Consider the following 19,998-nt stretch of genomic DNA (forward strand, 5'->3'; position numbering starts at 1 on the left):
TTAAATATAACTTTATGATTATAGTATGGCCTCAAAAAGAAACGTGAGAACTGGGTTAATACAAAAGCCTTCGTAATCCCAAAATGAAATAATACAGACAACTAAAAAAACAAAAAAAAAGAAAGAAAGGCAATAAGGCACTAAGAGATTTAAGACTCAAAGGAGGCTAGGATATTATCTAGATCGACTAGACAAACCCTATAAATATCACTATTGGAAAGCAGTTGCAAAACAATATTTAAAGCTAAATTTACTATTATAGTAAGGCCTCAAAAAGAAACGGGAGGCTTGGTTTAATACAAAAGCATTCGGAATCCCAGTATGAAATAATACATACGGATAAAAAAAAGAAAAAAAAAGAAAGGCACTTAGATCCACAATGCACTAAGAGATTTAAGACTCAAGGAAAGCTAGGATATTATCTAGATCGACTAGATCAGTTGTTTGGTCAGTTTTTTCGACTTCACAACCTTATCAATATCACTATTGAAAATCAGCATACGCTTTGTAGGCTCAAACGTCGAGCAACAAGAGCCACATGCTGACAACCACAGCCTGAATACAAGTATTGAGTTCAATATGGGCAAGAACATACGGTTTCGGAACTTGCTCTTAATGACATTCATCATAGAAAAGGACCGTTCCACTATCGCATTACTAATTGGCAAACTCAACAGGGTCAATACCCACTTGGCTAACTCACGAAAAGGAAATGCCCCAACAGCATCAGGATAATGTAGGACAGCTATCCAGAACTCAGAGGAGTCTTTGGGGATTGTTCCTCCACAAACAAAAGACCAATTAACGTCCAACAGTTTCCTCCACTGATTCTCCAAGGTACTGAGATCAGTAGTAGGAACAATTCTCAATGGCAAATCTCCAAATCGGGGTCGAAACTGAGACAAGCAAATCACAGGGGATAAAGATTTTAGCTGTAGGAGCAAATCCAGAGCAGGAGGCATTCGTTTAAGCACCGCTTTAGCCGCAGCTTTCAGGAACGCAAAACACCGTATTTTGATTTTGCTCTTCTGTGTGTCTGAAAGTTTAGATTTGGCAAGTTCAATGAGGAACTCGTGTCCGTAATCAACTTGATCTTGTGGCAAATAATTGATTTCGAAGTCCATATTAACCATCAAAGACACTGCAGATGAGCAGAGTATCCTACGCAGGAGACTTAGCATCAAACCCTGCAGCTCTTCAGACAGACGAAATTGGCCAGCGTTGTGTGTTGAAACAGCAAGTTGACCCTTTGAAATTCGGACAGCAATGGCTTCAAGAACACAATGAAAATTCTGTTTTGCTCATCTTGATACATAGCGTGTAGCACTCTGGCAGTACAGCAACGTTCTTTCTCTTTGGCTAGACTGAAGTGTGTGGTGAGCTCCAAGTACTGCTCATCTATGTAAACCAAGGCATTGTACCGAGAGAGCCAACGAGTATTCGAGGGAGAAATAATACGTAAGGGTCAATTTCCATCGTTTATCAACTTAAATACATGTTGATATGTCTCCCTTCTAAGGGGGCTTACATTAAACCATTTATATGTTTCGGACATCATAAACTCAAGGTTCGAAGGGAGTTCACAGACCGCCTCTGAAGCACATAGATGGAGTGAGTGGCAAACACACTTGAAGGGCTGAAGATAGGGTAAGCCATTGTCTCGTAGTAGGGTAAAAAGGGAGTGGTTTACTCCGTACAAGTTAGTACATGTTATGTACAAATTGATTCAATTTTTGGGCAGATTGTTAAGACAAGAGTGAATGTAAAAATGAGCAGGAAATGTGTAAGGTAAAATTCTAGACAAGCTACTTTTTGATATCTTGGAAGAGTTAGGTTAGGAAAACAAAACTTTCAGTGATGAATTTTAGGGCCAGAAACATGCTCTGGGAAGGTATTGCCATTCTATTATGTTAACCCCCTTCTGATTTCTAAGTCTTGAAAATTTGACAAAACAAAGAGTTTTGAAAAAACTTTTTTTTTTGTCAAAACAAAGAATTTTGAAAAAGAGTTTATTTTATCTGGTTTTGGTTTGAAAATGCAATTCCTGTTATTAGAGTAGAATTTCAAGCCATATCAAATTTTTTTTTCCTAAATTTAGGAAATTTATTTCCAGATCTTTGATACTTCCCAAATCGGGATTGAGTAAAGCTGTAAAGCTGAAGATCTATTCTGCATGGTTTCACTTTTATAAAACAAAGATTTTTAAAAGTCATCAAAGGTCAGTGCCCTCTATTGGGAAAGGAGTAGAGATGGTTTGGCTACTTCAAAATATCTTTCAAGGATATACTTTAATATGTAAACCCAACCCAGAAAGCTTGATTTCTCCAACCCAACCCCTTCCCAAGATAGCAACAAATAGTTTCTCTCGAATTATACCATATATAATTCAGACTATATATTTGCATGGGTGCCCATAAGGGAGGGGGGGCACCTTCATCTTAGTACTCTTAGAATCATTAGCTAGAGTAGCTATAATTCTAGTAATAAAAGTCTACAAACGAAGGTCTACAAAAGTATACAAAAGTCTAGTACAACAAAATGGCTATCTCAAAATTTTGATTGGATGTGTTTGGGTAAGTGATTGACGTGTGGGAGGCGGTTGCCCTCCATGAGCTCTTTAAAAAAATAAAAAAAAGGATAGATCTGCATAAAATTCAATTCTTGCCTTAATCTGAGCAGCAATAAAATTCCTTGTAACTTGTAATACTCCTAACGCAGAGCCATCTCAGCCATGCAGAAATAAATTCCTAATGGCGAATCGTTTCAGAATAGAAAGCGTTCTATTCCCTAAAGGAGGGCTCTTGTCTTTTTGGTGCATAACCACGGCTGAGCCACCGTGATTTTGGAATTTTTGTCTGGTTCCGAATTTTCAGTCAAAATAAGCCCAAAATAAGCCCATTTTTTTACAAGAAAAGCCCATTTTCCCGCCCCACTGCCCTCACGCCCAGTCCAAAATTCAGCCCACCCCTGACGGCTAAAACAAGCCCACGGGGCAGAAAACAAGCCCATCTGGCAACACTGCCAATACGAATGAAACTGTTTCAATGGCATTTTTTTAATATCTTCTGAGGATTTGGCAATGACTACTCAGTCTGTTACAGTTATAACTACAAACTTGTCTCTGTGCCAGGTAGTTTTATGTACTCAGTGTGATCATGTGATCATGGTAAAATAAATGAACCTGAACTGCTAGTTTATTCTGAGCCCTTCTTCTGTTCCCTGTTTTTCTGTTCAAAATTGTTAAAGTTCATCACAGTATAGCTTGTTATTGGTTAGGAAAAAATCTCCTGAGGAAACGGAAAATAATAATTCTCAGTAGGGTTTTTAATCAAATAAATGCAATAAGGTGTTTTTATGGTAAAAGATTCAAGCAGACTTTGTTTTTGTTGTAAAACAGTTCTTTGCAAGGGCAAAACCGGGGGGTGGTAGCCCTTATCGATAAAAGATGTAATAGTTGTTTTTATGGTAAAAACTACAGCAGACTTCGTTTGTGTTGCAAACCAGTTCTTCGCAAGAGCAAAAGCGGAGGGTGACCTTAAGAAAACCTTAAGAAAAGAGGCCGCAAAAGCTGGAGGGTTTGGGGGGCGGCAGCCCCCCAACAGTGCCTCCTAATCCTTGTACGTTTTAGGGTTCGACCTTGTAACTCAGCCTCTTTAACTCTTTAGAAAATGTAGTTTTTTTCAAATAATAGATAGATAGATAGATATTTATTGCAATAAAAGCCGCTTTGAGCCATGACAAAAAAATGGAAAATCACACAAAATAATAGCACAATATAACCTATAAGAATAACATGGTAATTTGCCCATACGTTGGAAGACTAAGCTGTGCTAAGTCTGGGGAATTTAAGACAATATTAAACAATAATTGAAGCAATTATGAATTAAAAATTTCAGCAAAAATAAAATCCCATATAAACGTGTATTTCTAGTGGCTACGTTAGATATTTTTTTAACTACTTTAACTCTCTCCCTTTTAAAATTGTTGGGACCCCTCCCAAAGAAAAACACAACGCCCTTAAAAGCTTATGAGTTTTCGAAACTTAGGTTATTGCTTCATATTTAGGCAATTTGCAACCATAGAGAACATAAACCTATCCAGACGACTACTTTGCATGTAAAATATTCTGATATTTCTCAGAAAAAATGCATAATTCCCAAAAGACTTTAAGACATAATAGAATAATGCAAAATTATCATGACTTTTAAAATAATAACAACCTAGTCAGGGGCGTAGCTCCAGTATTTTTATTCGGGGGGGGGGGGGGGAGGGCAAGAGGGGTCCATATCCAGATAGTCAAGGGGCATGGACTATATAGTAATTTTTCCTCCATATTAGACTGGGGGGCAATATACCCCCCCCCCCAGAGGGGTCCAAGAGGGGCAAGAGGGGTCCATATCCGGATAGTCAAGGGGCATGGACTATATAGTAATTTTTCCTCCATATTAGACCGGGGGGCAATATGACACCCCCCCCCCCTAGAAACAACGCCCCTGAACCTAGTAAAGAGCGATTCTTGTTGCATAGGATGCGGAAACTTCAACCAGAAAAAAAGATTCAATACAACAAAAAAAACTAATATTAATATTGGAAGATTAGTAAATATTGAAGTTATCCCATTGGAGAAGTTACAATACTTAGGCTTCTTGGGTTCCACCTCCGACGATTTTGGGAACCTTTATAATTCACCCAGGAAGCAAATAACCTTGTTGCACCCTTTTGATAGTCTACATGCTCCTAGTTAGTTTTGATTTAGTTCAACATCCACTAAGACACTCCTTTAAGCTTCACCTTAATACCGTTAGCTTCAGTAGTAGCAATAGTGGTAGTAGTAGCAGTAGCATTAGTAGCAGTGTACACATAGCACCTTTATTTTTTTTTTCAACATGACCCTCAGCATACGCTGAAAGTTTCAACTTAATACCATAAACCCTTCCCGAGGTATTGTTGATGTGCCCTCTTGGCAACCTGTATGCACGTTCCTAACATAGGTGCTGACACTCTTTTTAGACAACCTGCGTGCATACGGCGTTTTGTGATTTAGTTCAACTCCCCCCCGTTCCCCAATATTCTATGAACGTTTCCCTTCATACACTTAGCCATAGTTGTAATAGTAGTCACTACAGTAGTAGTAGGAGTAATAGTAGTGATAGATGTAGGGTTAAATGTGGTATTAACAGTAAGAACATTAGTACTAGTAGGATCAGTGGTATTAACATGCTTCCTTTTGGTCTGTTGAGCATTCCCCTCCTCAAACCCTAGACGTTTCAACTTAATACGATTAGCCGTTGCTATGAAAATGTATATAAGCCCTTTTGATAACCTGTATATCCATAGTATGTTTTAATTTAGTTCAACTAAACATTAAAACTTCTTGAAATTTTCATCTTCATGCTATTAGCACTAGTAGTAGTTGCAGTAGAAGTAGTGGTAGCAGTATTAGTAGTAGCGTGCAAATACTAACTTTTGGTCAATTTATCTTTCCCTTTAAGCAAACCCTGAAAGTTCCAACTTAATTTCCTAATCCATTCCTTAGGTACGCCATTTTGAAAATCTGCACAAACATAGTGTGTTTTAATTTAGTTCAAACCCCCCTCTATATTCTCTCAAATGTTGACCTTCATACCCTTGGCCTTAATAGTACTAATATCATAGTAGTAGTAGTGGTAGTAGGAGTAGTTGGAACAGTAGTAGCAGTAATATTAATAGGAGTATGCACATGTTGCCTTTTGGCCAGTTGAAAACCCCCCTCATAATACCCTGGAAGTTTCAGCTTGTAACGGTAAGCCTTCCAAAGATATCTTTATGCAGGTACTATGTTCTGATTTATTTCCACCCAATATTTCCTCAAATTTTCATTTCAATATCTTCAGCCTTGGTAGTACTCGCCACAGAAGCAGTAGTTGTAGTGGTAGTTATGCTAGTAGTAGTAGTAGTTATAGTTGCAGTAGTAGTGGTAGTGTGCCGATAATGCCTTTTTGGTCAATTGATCAGACTGACCTTATCATTTTCTGGAAGTTCCAAATTAATGCTGTCCGTCATTCCTGAGCTACGAACATTTAACAACGGTTAACATGGAATCCCAGAGCCCGTACTCCCCTTCCTCATTCTCTCTCTCTTTCTCTCTCTGTGTCTTTGTCTCTTTCTCTTTTCTCTATCCTTCCCGTCTTCCCTTTTTAAGGTCAGATTTCTTTCACTAGCGTTACATTTCATTCAATACTTGTTTTTTTTTTCTTTTGGAGAATTAAGCGTCAGCGATTGATCGGTAAAAATATTGAAATTAAAGGATTTGATTTACTAAGATATAACAGTGTTTGTTATTTCAATTTAAAGATTCTAATAAAGTACTAAACTCAGAGACGCTATTTGAACCTACTAGAGGGGGTGGGGTTCAAATTTATTCTCCAAATTATTTATTTTTCAAGGTGCCTTCATTATCTCACAAGGAAAGAAAAGAGCCATATACCAACAGTACTTCTTGTATGCTTTCCTCCAGTTATAACTCGGAGAAATGTGAGATAATCTCTTTTTACTCTTAAAAAGGGCACAAGAACTTTCAATTTCCCATTGAATAAGCTTCTTCCAAAGTTTTGATGACAACTTGGTCTATACGAAGTGCCTTGGTGAAAAAAATCAAATAGAAAAGAAATAAATAAAAAATACATTGTATCCACATCACTCTTTACTTAGGCAGTGCCATTGTGCTGTCTATGATTCCAAATATATAAAATTCATCAAGTTCAATGTTCCCCATCAAATGCTAGCAGCCTCAAGAAATTTGGCTGATTTTCGTAAAAGGAGGAAAACACCCCCAGAAGATCAAGCTATCTTAATGAAAACAGACCATCAGCTTCATCATATCAGAGAACCCCACTGTAGAGGTTTCAAGCTCCTATCTACGAAAATAGGAATGGTATACTTTTTGGCCGAAGAAAGATCACGGGTGCGTGTTTGCTTTTTTTTTCCAGGGGTGATCGTATCAAGCAAATGGTTCTAGAAGTCGGGAGAAGAATCATTCGAAGGAAAATTATAAGTTCTGTTGCCCTTTTCAAGTGACCAAAAAGGATGGACGGCCACTAGTCCTCCTCCCATCCTCCGTTTTACCCAAAGTCATTCAATCAAAATTTTTAGATAGTCATTTTGTTCTGTTAAGTTGAAAGGTCCACCGTATGCCTCTTGGGATGATACGACCCTCGCCTCCTCAGCCCCTGGGAAAAGGGTTGTAAGTTACGCAGTTTGCCCATTATTCACGTATAGTATTTGCTATTAGGTAACATACAGAAGCCTTTTGGGAGAAATTTTCTACGGGGGGAGGGATGTTTTCCCCGGATGAATTTTCTACCAGGAGGAGAGTTCCTGGGGGGATTTTTCAGATCAAATTTTACACGGGTGAGGGGAGAGAAGGGGATTTCCTCGACTTGATTTGAAAAATTATCAAAATTGAATTAAAAATACAAAACAAGCTTTTTCACCTGAAAGTAAGGAGCAACACTAAAACTTAAAACGACAATATTATTCCGTATATAAGGGGAGCTGCCTCTTCTTCAACCCTCGTCCTTAAACACAAGGGTCGTTGAGTTTGAATGAGTAATATTTTTACAGAACTTTAAAACTTTACCGTAAAGAGTGAGGGCTGAAGAAGGGGCAGCCTTTCTCATATGCGGAATATTTACTGTTCGTTTTATGTTTTAATGTTGCTCCCTACTTTCAGTTGAAAAAAAAATAATCTAAACAAATCCAATATGCTTCTTTATTGTTTGTGCTTTAGTGCTTTACCATATTTGAATTTGTTTAAATAGGATTTTTCCTTTCGTTTTTCTCTCTATTTTCCGTGTAGCGTTTGTTGTGTTTTCTTTACATTATCTGTTTAGGCAAGTTTTTTTTTTCGTTGATAAAGGTTTCCGAATATTAATCCAAAATATTCGACTTGAATTATTGATGTGGGTTAAAAAGTTTATTTTATTGTTTAGTGTCTTAGTAAAAAAAATACGTTTTTTAATATATTTTCGTTTCAACTGCAAATTGAAACAAAAGCGGTCCAAGACATTATTTTCACACTTCAAAGCTAAACACAAGGATTTATAAAAGGCATTCGACGAATTAAACCCTAAATAAAGTTCAACTCCTATTAGAGTCTAAGCAAATTCTTGAGCCTTTTTGTAGGTTCGACAAATTTGTATAAATGGGATTGAAAATTACATAAAATCAAAGATATAGACACATTTGAGAACAAGGGTGCCGTCAGAAAATTTTCCAGGGGGGGGGGGCAAACACCAAAATATCAGTGGTGGTTGGGTGACAGGAAATATATTTCAGGAATTTTTGTTCGTAAGAATTAATTTATTTTTAAATACTTTTAGGAAAAAAAATTATCAAATAAAAAGAGCAATTAAATTGCATGCAAAATGAAATAAAATACAGTAAATTTTAAACCGCAAGAATTCCTGGCAAAGAGATCAATTTGTTTAATCAATAATATATTTAATTATTATGCATTTAATCTTAAAAGAAAATCAAACTTAAAACCAAAATTACAGAAATATTGCTTCCGTAGATTATAACAGATGTAGACTTGTCTTAATGCAATTTCATGCGCCTTAAAACAGTTTATAGAAGGAGTAGAGATACTCAAAAATCATCCTGCCTGCATAGATACCACGTTTCGATTTCATAACGACCATGTAAAATGTACCTCTTTCATAATAAGACAATTCTCCCCTCGAACTTAAATCCCTCAGATGTTAAAAAAAAAAAAAATAGAATAGCGGAAGAAAAATAAAATTTAAATTTAACTATCCAGCTGTCAAATTGACCCTTTTTCTTTTTATTGTCCTATTCAACTAAATAAAATGAACAGGTTCAAAAACATTTTCGTCAAAAGAGAATCTTATCAAATAGTTTGTCATAAAAAAAAACTGGAAGTAAAAAGTGACTTGGACCAATATTCACCAAAACTAAAAATAGAATTTTCATGACAATTATATAAAATTCTTTCAGTTTATTGTTACTCAGTCAAAACCAAAAATCTGAAAAAAATGCGTAATTTTTGAAAAGGGGGACCCCCCCCCCTAAAAAAGTAAGCGATCTTATTGAAAATCTCTTTATTAGATACATCATATCAGAGAACCCTACCGTAGAGGTTTTATGCTCCAATCTTCAAAATGTGGATTTTCACATTTTTTTTAAAAGAAACATCGTCGATACATGTTTATTTGTTTTTCCCAGGGGCGATTCTATCAAACCGAAGGTCCGAGATAGATGGAAGGAAGCTCATTCAAATGTGAATTGAAAGCTCTTTTTTAATTTACCATACAGCTTGGACCAGGGAAAGTCTTATTTTGTTGCTATTTTAGGGCACAAAACTACGACTCAACCACGATGAGTATCAGTTTTCAACCAATATAAAATTCTTAGAAGCTAGTTAATTTAAAAGTGCGAGTAACTATAATTAAGACCTTTCCGTTATAAAAGGAGTACTGCCACGCAGTGGCAACACTGGATTCAACCAAGTTGATTCGCTTTATTTGTAATGAAATTAAATAAAGCGAATGTAATGAATCTGTAATTGCGTATCCGCTATAATGAGAGGAGGGGGGTACAAACAATAATACTCCTATTTATCCAACCGAAATTCAACTGTAGTAATATTAACAATGACTTTTTACCAAAATCACTATTATTCGCCAATTTTCTAAGTATATTCAAATTTTATCCAAAATTGAAATTGCAAATTTAAATGTAGGATGGTACTAATCAATGTACAATTATTGATTCACACGTTTTACAAGCAATTAACCAGGGATTTAAGGGAGGGAGTCATTGTTTAGGTGGGGGTAGGGTAGACTCCTAAAAAGTATATTTCAATGGACAAACTGCTTACTCTTCACGAGGCTTCAGATAAATGTTGAGAGAGGTAGGGGGAGTAGGAATTAATTAAATTGTTTCTCTATACAGCTAAAATATTACATTTCCATTTCTATCAAGACAGAGGTGGAAAACGCAAGGCAGGTTTCCAGCCCCGCCAGGAAATTTCTTTGGGGTGGCAAATACTCTAAGGAACTTAGTTTTCAGCAATTATAAATGGTGTTATTTTCTTTTTCTATTTATATGAAGTATTTCAATGTATTTAAATAAATTTACGTAATGTATTTATCGATAGAATAAATACAGATAAATTTCAATGTATATATATATATATATATATATATATATATATATATATATATATATATATATATATATATATATATATATATATATATATATATATATATATATATATATATATATATATATATATATATATATATATATATATATATATATATATATATATATATATATATATATATATATATATATAATATATATATATATACATAAATGGCTCATTTATGCCCAACTTGGACCCAAAAGAAATGCCAAACCACTAAATTAGATTGTTTACAAAAAAAGATGATTATCAATTTGACTTTGATAGATTTTTGATTATTTGCTTATTACAAAAAAGAACTTGTTTTTTCGATTTGACGATTGGAAAATTAAGCCCAAAGGCTTTAATGTATGTAGCTTGTCTCTTTTTTCCTTGCTTACCTCTGAAGTTGGTTGGTTCAGCAGCTTCATAATTCAGAGGATAATGCATAAATTTCATAAGAATTCTAGCACTGAAGCTACGCATCAGATGGGTCCCAAAATCAAATTGCAATACTAGTCTGTTAACTTTTGGTCGATGTTATCTATTACCAATTTGTTTGGCAGTGCGCATTCTCTATTATCAATCAGGAGAATTGTAATGAATCATTTATTTGCTAGAGTAACCTCTTGCCCTATTCAAGGTCAATAAAAGAGCGTAGAACGACAAACGGAAGTGATTTAAGTCATTTATTTCCAAAACGAAGCAGTGGATAACTTTCGCTAATGAATTAGCTTTCTAGAATCATGCTTTCGGAAAAACAAATACTAATTCAAATTTTGGTAAAGTAATTGGCTTCACAAGAATTCTGCTGCACTAAACTTTCTTAAAACTTGGGTTTTAGTTCTCTAACTCGTCTACAACGAATGTTCTTAGAAAGTTGACATCCGTAAAATTAAATTCTCAAAGTTTTTAAGAAAAGTTGACTGTCACCAAATAGCGCCATCGCTCATAAACTTGTCAAAAATTGCGAGAATTTGTATGAAAAATTTAAAGAGGGAAATACTATTGATTATACCCCGTAACACCAAATCGCTTTAGATACAAGACCTTATATTTGCGGGTTTCGCCTTTTTATTTCTTAAAATTAAAATAAGATGCCATTCAGTAGATTTATCCAGAAAAATATCATATTCTCAGGGATATTATACTGAAAGTAGAATATTCATATATATATATATATATATATATATATATATATATATATATATATATATATATATATATATATATATATATATATATATATATATATATATATATATATATATATATATATATATATATATATATAAGCATTTAATGGGTTTACTCAGGGGGTGCTGTCGGGCTTCGGCCTTCCCTTTCTCCAAAAAGTCTATTTTATACGATTCTTCGTGTCATCTTCAATTACATTCAAATAATTCTTCAGTTTTGCTGTTTATGGTTTAACCCCAAACCCCCCCCCCCAACAAAACGTCCTATTAGTGCCAGTAGGGAGGGGCGCCCATCCATATTATGAGGAATAAACTATTACATTTTCCCCTTTACAATAACTCTGAACTATTGATACCATTATAGTACAAGAATGTAAATCAAGGTCTCTTTTTAGAATGACAAGGATCTCTCATATCCTTTCCAAAAAGGATATCAGATTTGGAGAAGCAAGCTCTTAATTAACTGTTTCTAGGGAGAAAGAACAGAATTTTATTGCATCTAGGAGACGGTGATTAATATTGTCTTTTCTTACTGTTTAAAAAGGGACATACAAAGTTAATAAAAGAGATGACAACATTCTAGTGTAGGCTTCCGAAACCGATGACTGACTATTTACAACTGATGACTAATATCAATGATGATTATTTAGAACTGATAACCGAATTTTCCTTTGATAAGCATCAACATGGTGGCCATGACCTCTCTCTCTGCCACTTAATTCCCCGTAATCAATTTTTTTCATTTCATCCGCTAAGTTCCATTACAAAAACATACGTAAATTTATGTCATATTGACAGCAAATAAAATCAGATTGCACCGATAATTAAGACAATACTGTGCCTTTCTCAGTAGCAAATGGAAGTACAATCACTTCAATCAGCCACTTTTTAATATAATACAAGTAAATGTTTTAAAAGCATGTATTTTACGAGGTCCCATCTCCTTGTTTTTTTACCAGCTCCTAGCAAGTTCTCATACCATTCCGTTTTTGAGCTTTAGGATATGAAATATACTCACGTTATGAAAAAGAAGTGTGCCATTGTTAATATAAGTAATTCCAGGAGTATTTGATGTATCTAATATTTTTCTGTCTTTCGTCCAAGTCACTAAATTTACGGGAGGATTTGCTTCGAAGAAGCACTGTACCGCACCGCTCAAACCAAGTGGAAGGTACTGCACCGTCTGCACGAATGTCACACGGGCTGGAACTAAAACAATTTATGGATTAAAACAAGCTAAAAACCAATGAGTTATCTTAAACTTAAATGTTATTGCAGAAAAACATATGACATGTCTTTTACCCTACCTAAAAAATTTACTGCTGCGACTAGTGTTGGTGCTAAAAAAAACTTAAAACCTTTTGACATTTGTTTTAAAACATTTTTCTGTGAGAATATCAATGAAGCTTTTTTGAAGCTAAGATAGAATAAGACGACACGGTTTTTATGGGTTGTATGAAAGATCTTAAGCCGAACTGGCCAGCCATGACAAAAACCAACAAAGAGAAAAATCTAAAAAACAAACAAACAAACGAGACTGTGGCCAGTGGAGAGAAATGAAAAGACAAATGCAAAACAACGTGGATATTTCGCCTGTATCCAAACAAGGCGACTTCAGCACGAAAGAAACACAAAAAGAACAGGATAAAAAAAAAACAAGATAAAACTAAAAACCAATAAAACCACCACCAAAAAAAAAAAAAATTTACAATTTGCGCAAACTTATCCACGTAGGGAAAAGATGATATTATATAGTTACTTAAGTGAGGACACCAGAGTAAATGAGGAAAAATAAAAAAACTGTAAATTACTTTAATTATTCTGTAGCGAAATAATCCTTTTGTTAGCTATTACTGAAGCAAGTCGTTTTTGTCTAGCAGGTAAAATAGTACCCAGGTGATTATTTAAAATCTTTACTCCCTTATTAAATGTTGATTCACTCTTTAGAAGGTTATCATAAATTGGGTCAATATTTAAATTACCTGTGTCTCTATTTATCGAAAGGTTAGCAAACATATGTTTTTTTAATTTCTATGGCTTCCCTCGTCCATTAAGTGTAACCCTTATCATTTGAAATAGCTAAGGCTTCATCAAATTTTACAAAATGATCTGATTGAAACCAAATATGCTCTGCTAAAGCTGAAACAAAAGTTTCTGGAGGCTTGCTTAATTGTATGGGTTTTTCTATTAAATTCCGATGTTCATTAAACCTTTCAACAAATTATTGGTGAGTCCTACTAATATAGAATTTCCCACAAGAACAAGGAATTCTATACACCCAACTTGCTAAATTTACCCGGGTTAAATCCTTACCAGAACTAAAGAAACTACCCATTGGCCTCAACGATTGGAAACATGTATCAATACCAAATTAACGTAAAACCCGTGAAAGTTTCTCACCCAAACCAGGTGCATATGGTAATGAAATGAAACTTTTTGATACAACTAAATCTACAGACTGAGAAACCCCAATAACCCTACTATCATGTTTAACCTGTCTATTTTCAATTATTTTATCAATGAACTTAATTGGATAACTATTACAAAACAAAATATCCCTCAAGTATAACAGTTCCGAATCCAGAAATTCCTGGGAACAAATTCTAAAAGCTCTATCCACTAGTGAAATTACAACCCCTTTTTTTCACCGACATAGGGTGGCAAGAATTTAAATTTAAATACCCTATCATTGTGCATTGGTTTTCTGTAAATCGAGAAAAGTAAAAGGAGATCCTTTTAATTAATAAAATATCCAGAAAAGGTAATTTATTATTATCCTCAAACTCAACTGTAAATTTAATATTATTATCAAAACTACTTAAATGCTTACAAAATAGGTCTAAGGAGTCCAATCCATGTTTCCAAAAGCACACCACATCATCCATGAACCTGCTTCTGGGGTAGGTTCATGGATAATATGATGTGCGTTTTGAAACCTGAATTGGGCTCCTTAGACCTATTTTGTAAGCATTTAAATAGTTTCTATAATAATGTTAAATTTACAGTTGAGCTTGAAGATAATAATAAATTACCTCTTCTGGATATTTTATTAATTAAAAGGGATCTCCAATTACTTTTCTCGATTTACAGAAAACCAACGCAAAATGATAGGTATTTAAATTTTCATTCTTACCACCCTATGTCGGTGAAAAGGGGGGGTTGTAATTTCACTAGTGGATAGAGCTTTTAGAATTTGTTCCCAGGAATTTCTGGACTCGGAATTGCTATACTTGAGGGATATTTTGTTTTGTAAGTTATCCAATTAAGTTCATTGACAAAATAATTGAAAATAGACGTGTTAAACATGACAGTAAGGTTACTGTGGTTTCTCAGTATTTAGATTTAGATGCATCAAAATGTTTCATTTCATTGCCATATGTACCTGGTGTGGGTGAGAAACTTTCACAGGTTTAGCGTAAATTTGGTACTGATACATGTTTCCAATTGTTGAGGCCAATGGGTAGTTATTTTTGTTCTGGTAAGGATTTAACCCGGGGAAATTTAGTAAGTAGGGTGTATAAAATTCCGTGTTCTTGTGGGAAGTTCTATATTGGTAGGACTCACCAACAATTTGTTGAAAGGTTTATTGAACACCGAAATTCAATAGAAAAAACCCGACAATTAAGCGAGCGTCCAGAAACTTTTGTTTCAGCTTTAGCAGAGCATATTTGGTTTCAACCAGATCATTTTGTAAAATTTGATGAAGCCTTAGCTATTTCAAATCATAAGGGGTATACACAATTGGCAAGAGAAGCCATAGAAATAAAAAAACATATATTTGCTAACCTTTCGATAAATAGAGACACAGGTAATTTAAATATTGACCCAATTTATGATAATCTTCTAAAGAGTGAATCAACAGTCAATAAGGGAGTTAAGATTTTAAATAATCCCCATGGGACTATTTTACTTGCTAGACCAAAACGATTTGCTTCAATAATAGCCAATAAAAGGATTATTTCGCAACAGAATAATTAAAGTAATTTACAGTTTTTTTTATTTTTCCTCATTTACTCTGGTGTCCTCACTGAAGTAACACTATAATAGTATCTTTTCCCTATGTGGATCAGTTTGCGCCAATTGTACATTTTTTTTTTTTTTTTGTGGTTGTTTTATTCGTTTTTAGTTTTATCTTGTTTTTTTTTTATCCTGTTCTTCTTGTGTTTCTTTCGTGCTGAAGACGCCTTGTTTGGATACAGGTGAAATATCAGTAGTAACCATCTATTGAATTCTATGGGCCCTCCGTACCAAACAGGTTTGAATTTGCATAGGCCCCCGTACTAAACAGGTTTTTCTGGTAGGTATTCTATTCTACAGGGGCATTCCACCTTTCAAAGAGATTAACGCAATACCGGTCCTAGTGTGATGCTATCAGACTGGTTTCGTTTCATGGGTTCATTAATAGAACGACTAATGTTTTTGATAAGGGTAATTACTTCTTTAGTTTACGAGTAGAAAAATCTAAAACCAGTATTGTCTATAACTTAATTTACGTAGATTAAACTTCCGATGGTTAAGAAAGCGTAACGGGCAATTAAAGTATGAGGAATGGGATGTTATAATTAGAATGGTTTTAAGTTGAAAATTGTGACGTAAAAATAACTCTATTTGCGAATTTTTTGGGAAAAGGTATTTGCGTAAAGGTATTGCGTTGGTTAAGAATGCCTCACGGGTAATTAAAGAATGGGATGCTTGCATCAACAATACAAAGAATATGCTCAGATACTTAATAGATTTGACGCCTACAAGAGACATTGGTAGAAGATATTCAATAGCTTAATTGAAAAGTAACGATAGAATGACATTGTGACTTGACCTAGCTTTACCTATCCGATGTGGTCTGTATAATACACAAGTAACGTTTGAAAAGTATTGTCAATTTAAAAAGAAATGGCTGAAAAGTGTTTTGAGGGGGATGGGTTGCATGGAGGGTTGAGTTGCACGATGGGTTCAGTTAAAGGGGGTACAGTTACACGGGGGTTTCGGTTATACAGGGGTTCAGTTACAAGGGGGGTTCAGTTACACGGGGGTTGAGTTAAATGGGGATTGAGTTCCACGAGAGTAATGCGTTGTCGTGGTTTAGCTTGTCACAGTTACTCTCTTTGGGCTGTTTGTGTTTCTTTGGGTTGTGTGTGTCTCTTTGGGTTCTGTGTCTCTTTGGAGTGTTTGAGTCTTTTTGATCTGTTTATGTTTCTTTGGGCTGTTTGAGTCTTTTTGGACTGTGTTTGTCTCTTTGGGGTGTTTGTGTCTCTTTGGACTGTTTGTAGTTTTTGTTTCTTTTAAAAGAGCTTTAAGGGGTTTGAGAGACTCAGTTGCCTGATTCCGTGTGGTTTTTCTTTACTTGGTGGTCATTAAAAACGAAATTTTTGTGTTAAATAAGTAGTTTTTGTATCTTTTAAAAGAGCTTTACGGGGTTTGAGAAACTCAGGTGCCTAATTCAGTGTGATTTTTCTTTCCTTGGTGTTCATTTGTTTTATCTTTTAAAAGAGCTTTACATGGTTTGAAAGACTCAGTTGCCTGATTCCGTGTGGTTTTACTTTACTTTGTGGTCATTAAAAACTAAATTTTTGTGTTAAATAAGTATTTATTGTATATTTTAAATGAGCTTTAAGGGTATTGAGAGACTCAGTTGTCGGAGTCCGTGCGATTTTTCTTTCCAAGGCGGCCATTAAAATAGAAATCTTTGTATTAAATAATTAGTTTTTGTATCTTTTAATAGAGCTTTAAGGAGTTTGAGAGACTCAGTTGTCTGATTCAGTGTGGTTTTTCTTTACTTGGTGGTCATTTGTTGTATCTTTTAAAAGAGCTTTACAGGGTTTGAGAGTCTCAGTTGCCTGATTCCTTGTGGTTTTTCTTTACTTGGTTGTCATTAAAATCGAAATTTATGTGTTAAATAAGTAGTTTTTGTATATTATAAATGATCTTTAATTGGTTTGAGAGACTCAGTTGCCGGATGCCGTGTGTTGTTTCTTTAATTTGTTGTCATTAAAAACGAAATTTTTGTGTTAAATATGTAGTTTTTTTGTATCTTTTAAAAGAGCTTTACGGGGATTGAGAGACTCAGTTGCCTGATTCCGTGTGGTTTTTCTTTACTTGGTGGTCATTAAAAAAGAAATTTTTGTTATAAATAAGTATTTTTTTTATATTTTAAAATAGCTTTAAGGGGGTTGAGAGACTCAGTTGCCATATTGAGTGTTGTTTTTATTTACTTGGTTGGCATTAAAAAATAAATTTTTTTTTTAAATAATTATTTTTTGTATATTTTAAAAGAGCTTTACGGGGATTGAGAGACTCAGTTGCCGGATTCCGTGTGGTTTTTCTTTACTTGGTGGTCATTAAAAACGAAATTTTTGTGTTAAATAAGTAGTTTTTGTATCTTTTAAAAGAGCTTTACGGGGTTTGAGAGACTCAGTTGCCTGATTCCGTGTGGTTTTTCTTCTTTTCAGTAAAGACACTCGATATCCTAAAAGTGTTTAATTCAAACTTTTTTAAAACTTCGAAATTTTTCAGCTTTATTTATTTTTTTCTTTTTGTACATAACTTAAAATGTCAAAATATGCTTACAGTTCTAATAAATGCGCTCTGTGATTGGTCAGAGACTTGATGTGACTGTCCTACTAGTATTCTATGACAGGTTATTGATACTACCTAATCTATTGCATGTATTAAATCAGTATTTTTTACATAGTGGAACGATAAACACATAAGTAATATCTTTAAAAAAAAAAGTGAAGATGGAACATTTTAATAAAGTGTGTTTACATAACAAGGTTATTGTAGCATTGAATGCCGACAAAGAAAAGTATTTAAACTTTGAAACAAGTATAGGTGGTAGCACTATTGGAAATGTATGCATGCATTGTCATGACAGTAAGGAATTAAATTTCTTTGAAGTACCGAAAAAATTCAACTCTTATGCTGGTGGATATGCGAGATTGAGATCTCCAGAGATGATTGTACTCAAAGAGAATGCCAACATAAAAATAATCGTTGATGATAGAGGACAACTCCTTGCTACTGTTGCAGGTAACACATTACCTACTGATACATCCAATCGTCACCTTTCGGGTATTAGCATTCAACGGAAGATCAATAAAAGAAAGGCCTACTCTTCTACTAATATCGTAAACCATATCTTGTCTACATGCCGAAACTGTTACCTGTGTAAAAATAATGTGATAAGAGAGAGTGAAATTGCCAGAAAAATAAAAAGGGAATTGTCAGAAAATATCACGATGGAATATAAAGATGAATCGATGAAAAACAAAGCACCAGCAAACGTTACTGCCATTGCTCAAACAGTCATTGAACCAAATAATACCAAAGACGAAAAGCATATTGAGCCTGTTGATGAGAAACCAGTAAAAATTGTGTATGACTCAAAATGGAATAATGATTATTCTACTGATTATGAGCTAAAAGAAGACAGGAGCTATTATATCAAGAGAGAACATTGTTGACTATTTTATTGAACGGATTAAAAATGTCCAAAGTTAAACGTTGATGTTAATAATGCATCGTAATATATTTTTTGTATTAATATTCTACATAGAATTATTTCATTAAAAATATATTATGCATTACATTGTTATGTGTTCATTATTTTTAGAGTAAGCTAGCATATCAAACGTTTAGAATGTCTAATAAAACGTTGGAGATGTAAGAAAAGCGATTTGCATACATCTATTGTCAGACACATGGGGACAAATCCTTTCTTGAATTCGCCTCTTGGATAAATAAAAAAAAGACATTTCATTCAAGAAATTATGACAAAACTCTAAGTAAGCAACAAACTCTTTCTTGAAGTTACCTCATGGATACACACTGCAGAAATTTCATTTAAGAACTTATCAAAAATTGTAAGTAAGTAGCAAATTATTTCAAAAATATGTTAATACGTTTAAGTAATAAATATCTTTAAGCTTAACCCGTCTTTATTCTTTAGAATAATTTTATTCATTTCATTAAATTATGAAGAAATTGTAAGTAAGTAACAATAGCTTTCTTGATTTCGCTTCCTGGACACGATACAGATATTTAATTCAAGAAATCATAATAAAATCACAAGTAAGTAATAAACTCTTTATTGTTTTCACCTATTGGATACACAATACTAAAATTTCATTCAAGAAATTATGAAGGAATTGTAAATAGGCAACACACTCATGTTACCTCATACACAATGCAGAAATTTCATTTCAGAAAATATCAAAAATTGTGAGTAAGTAGCAAATTCTTTCTTGAATTCACCTCCTGGGTAAATAAAAAAGACAGTTCATTAAAGAAATTATGAAAAAATTGTAAGTAAGTAGCAAATTCTTTCTTAAATTCACCTACTGGATAAACAAAAAAGATATTTCGTTCGAGAAATTATGACAAAATTCCAAGTAAGTAACAAACTCTTTATTGTTTTCATGACTTAGATACACGATGTAGAAATTTCATTCAAGAAATTATGAAAAAATTCTCAGTAAGTAACAATTTCTTTCTTGAAGTCAACTCTCTGATACACAATACGTAAATTTCATTTAAGAAATTATGAAAAAAACAATTTCTTTCTTGAAGTCAACTCTTGGATACACAACATGGAAATTTCATTCTAGAAATTAT

At 34.0% G+C, this 19,998-nt stretch overlaps 1 protein-coding gene and 1 pseudogene across 8 annotated transcripts in view; both read right to left on the reverse strand.

Moving 5' to 3' along the window:
* LOC148950561 (protein turtle homolog B-like) overlaps positions 1 to 19,998 on the reverse strand; it is a 380,785-nt gene that overhangs the window by 64,854 nt on the left and 295,933 nt on the right. For all 8 annotated transcript variants that reach the window (XM_089092492.1, XM_089092489.1, XM_089092493.1 and 5 more), the window contains exon 9: positions 12,407 to 12,597. In XM_089092492.1, the coding sequence (XP_088948618.1) occupies positions 12,407 to 12,597 (191 nt within the window). The remainder of the gene's footprint in view (positions 1 to 12,406; positions 12,598 to 19,998) is intronic.
* LOC148950562 (uncharacterized) lies at positions 432 to 1,714 on the reverse strand (annotated as a pseudogene).

The sequence above is a fragment of the Artemia sp. Qi Xiang Cuo genome, chromosome 7 (assembly GCF_049724085.1).
Source record: "Artemia sp. Qi Xiang Cuo chromosome 7, ASM4972408v1, whole genome shotgun sequence".
NCBI classification, from domain to species: domain Eukaryota; kingdom Metazoa; phylum Arthropoda; class Branchiopoda; order Anostraca; family Artemiidae; genus Artemia; species Artemia sp. Qi Xiang Cuo.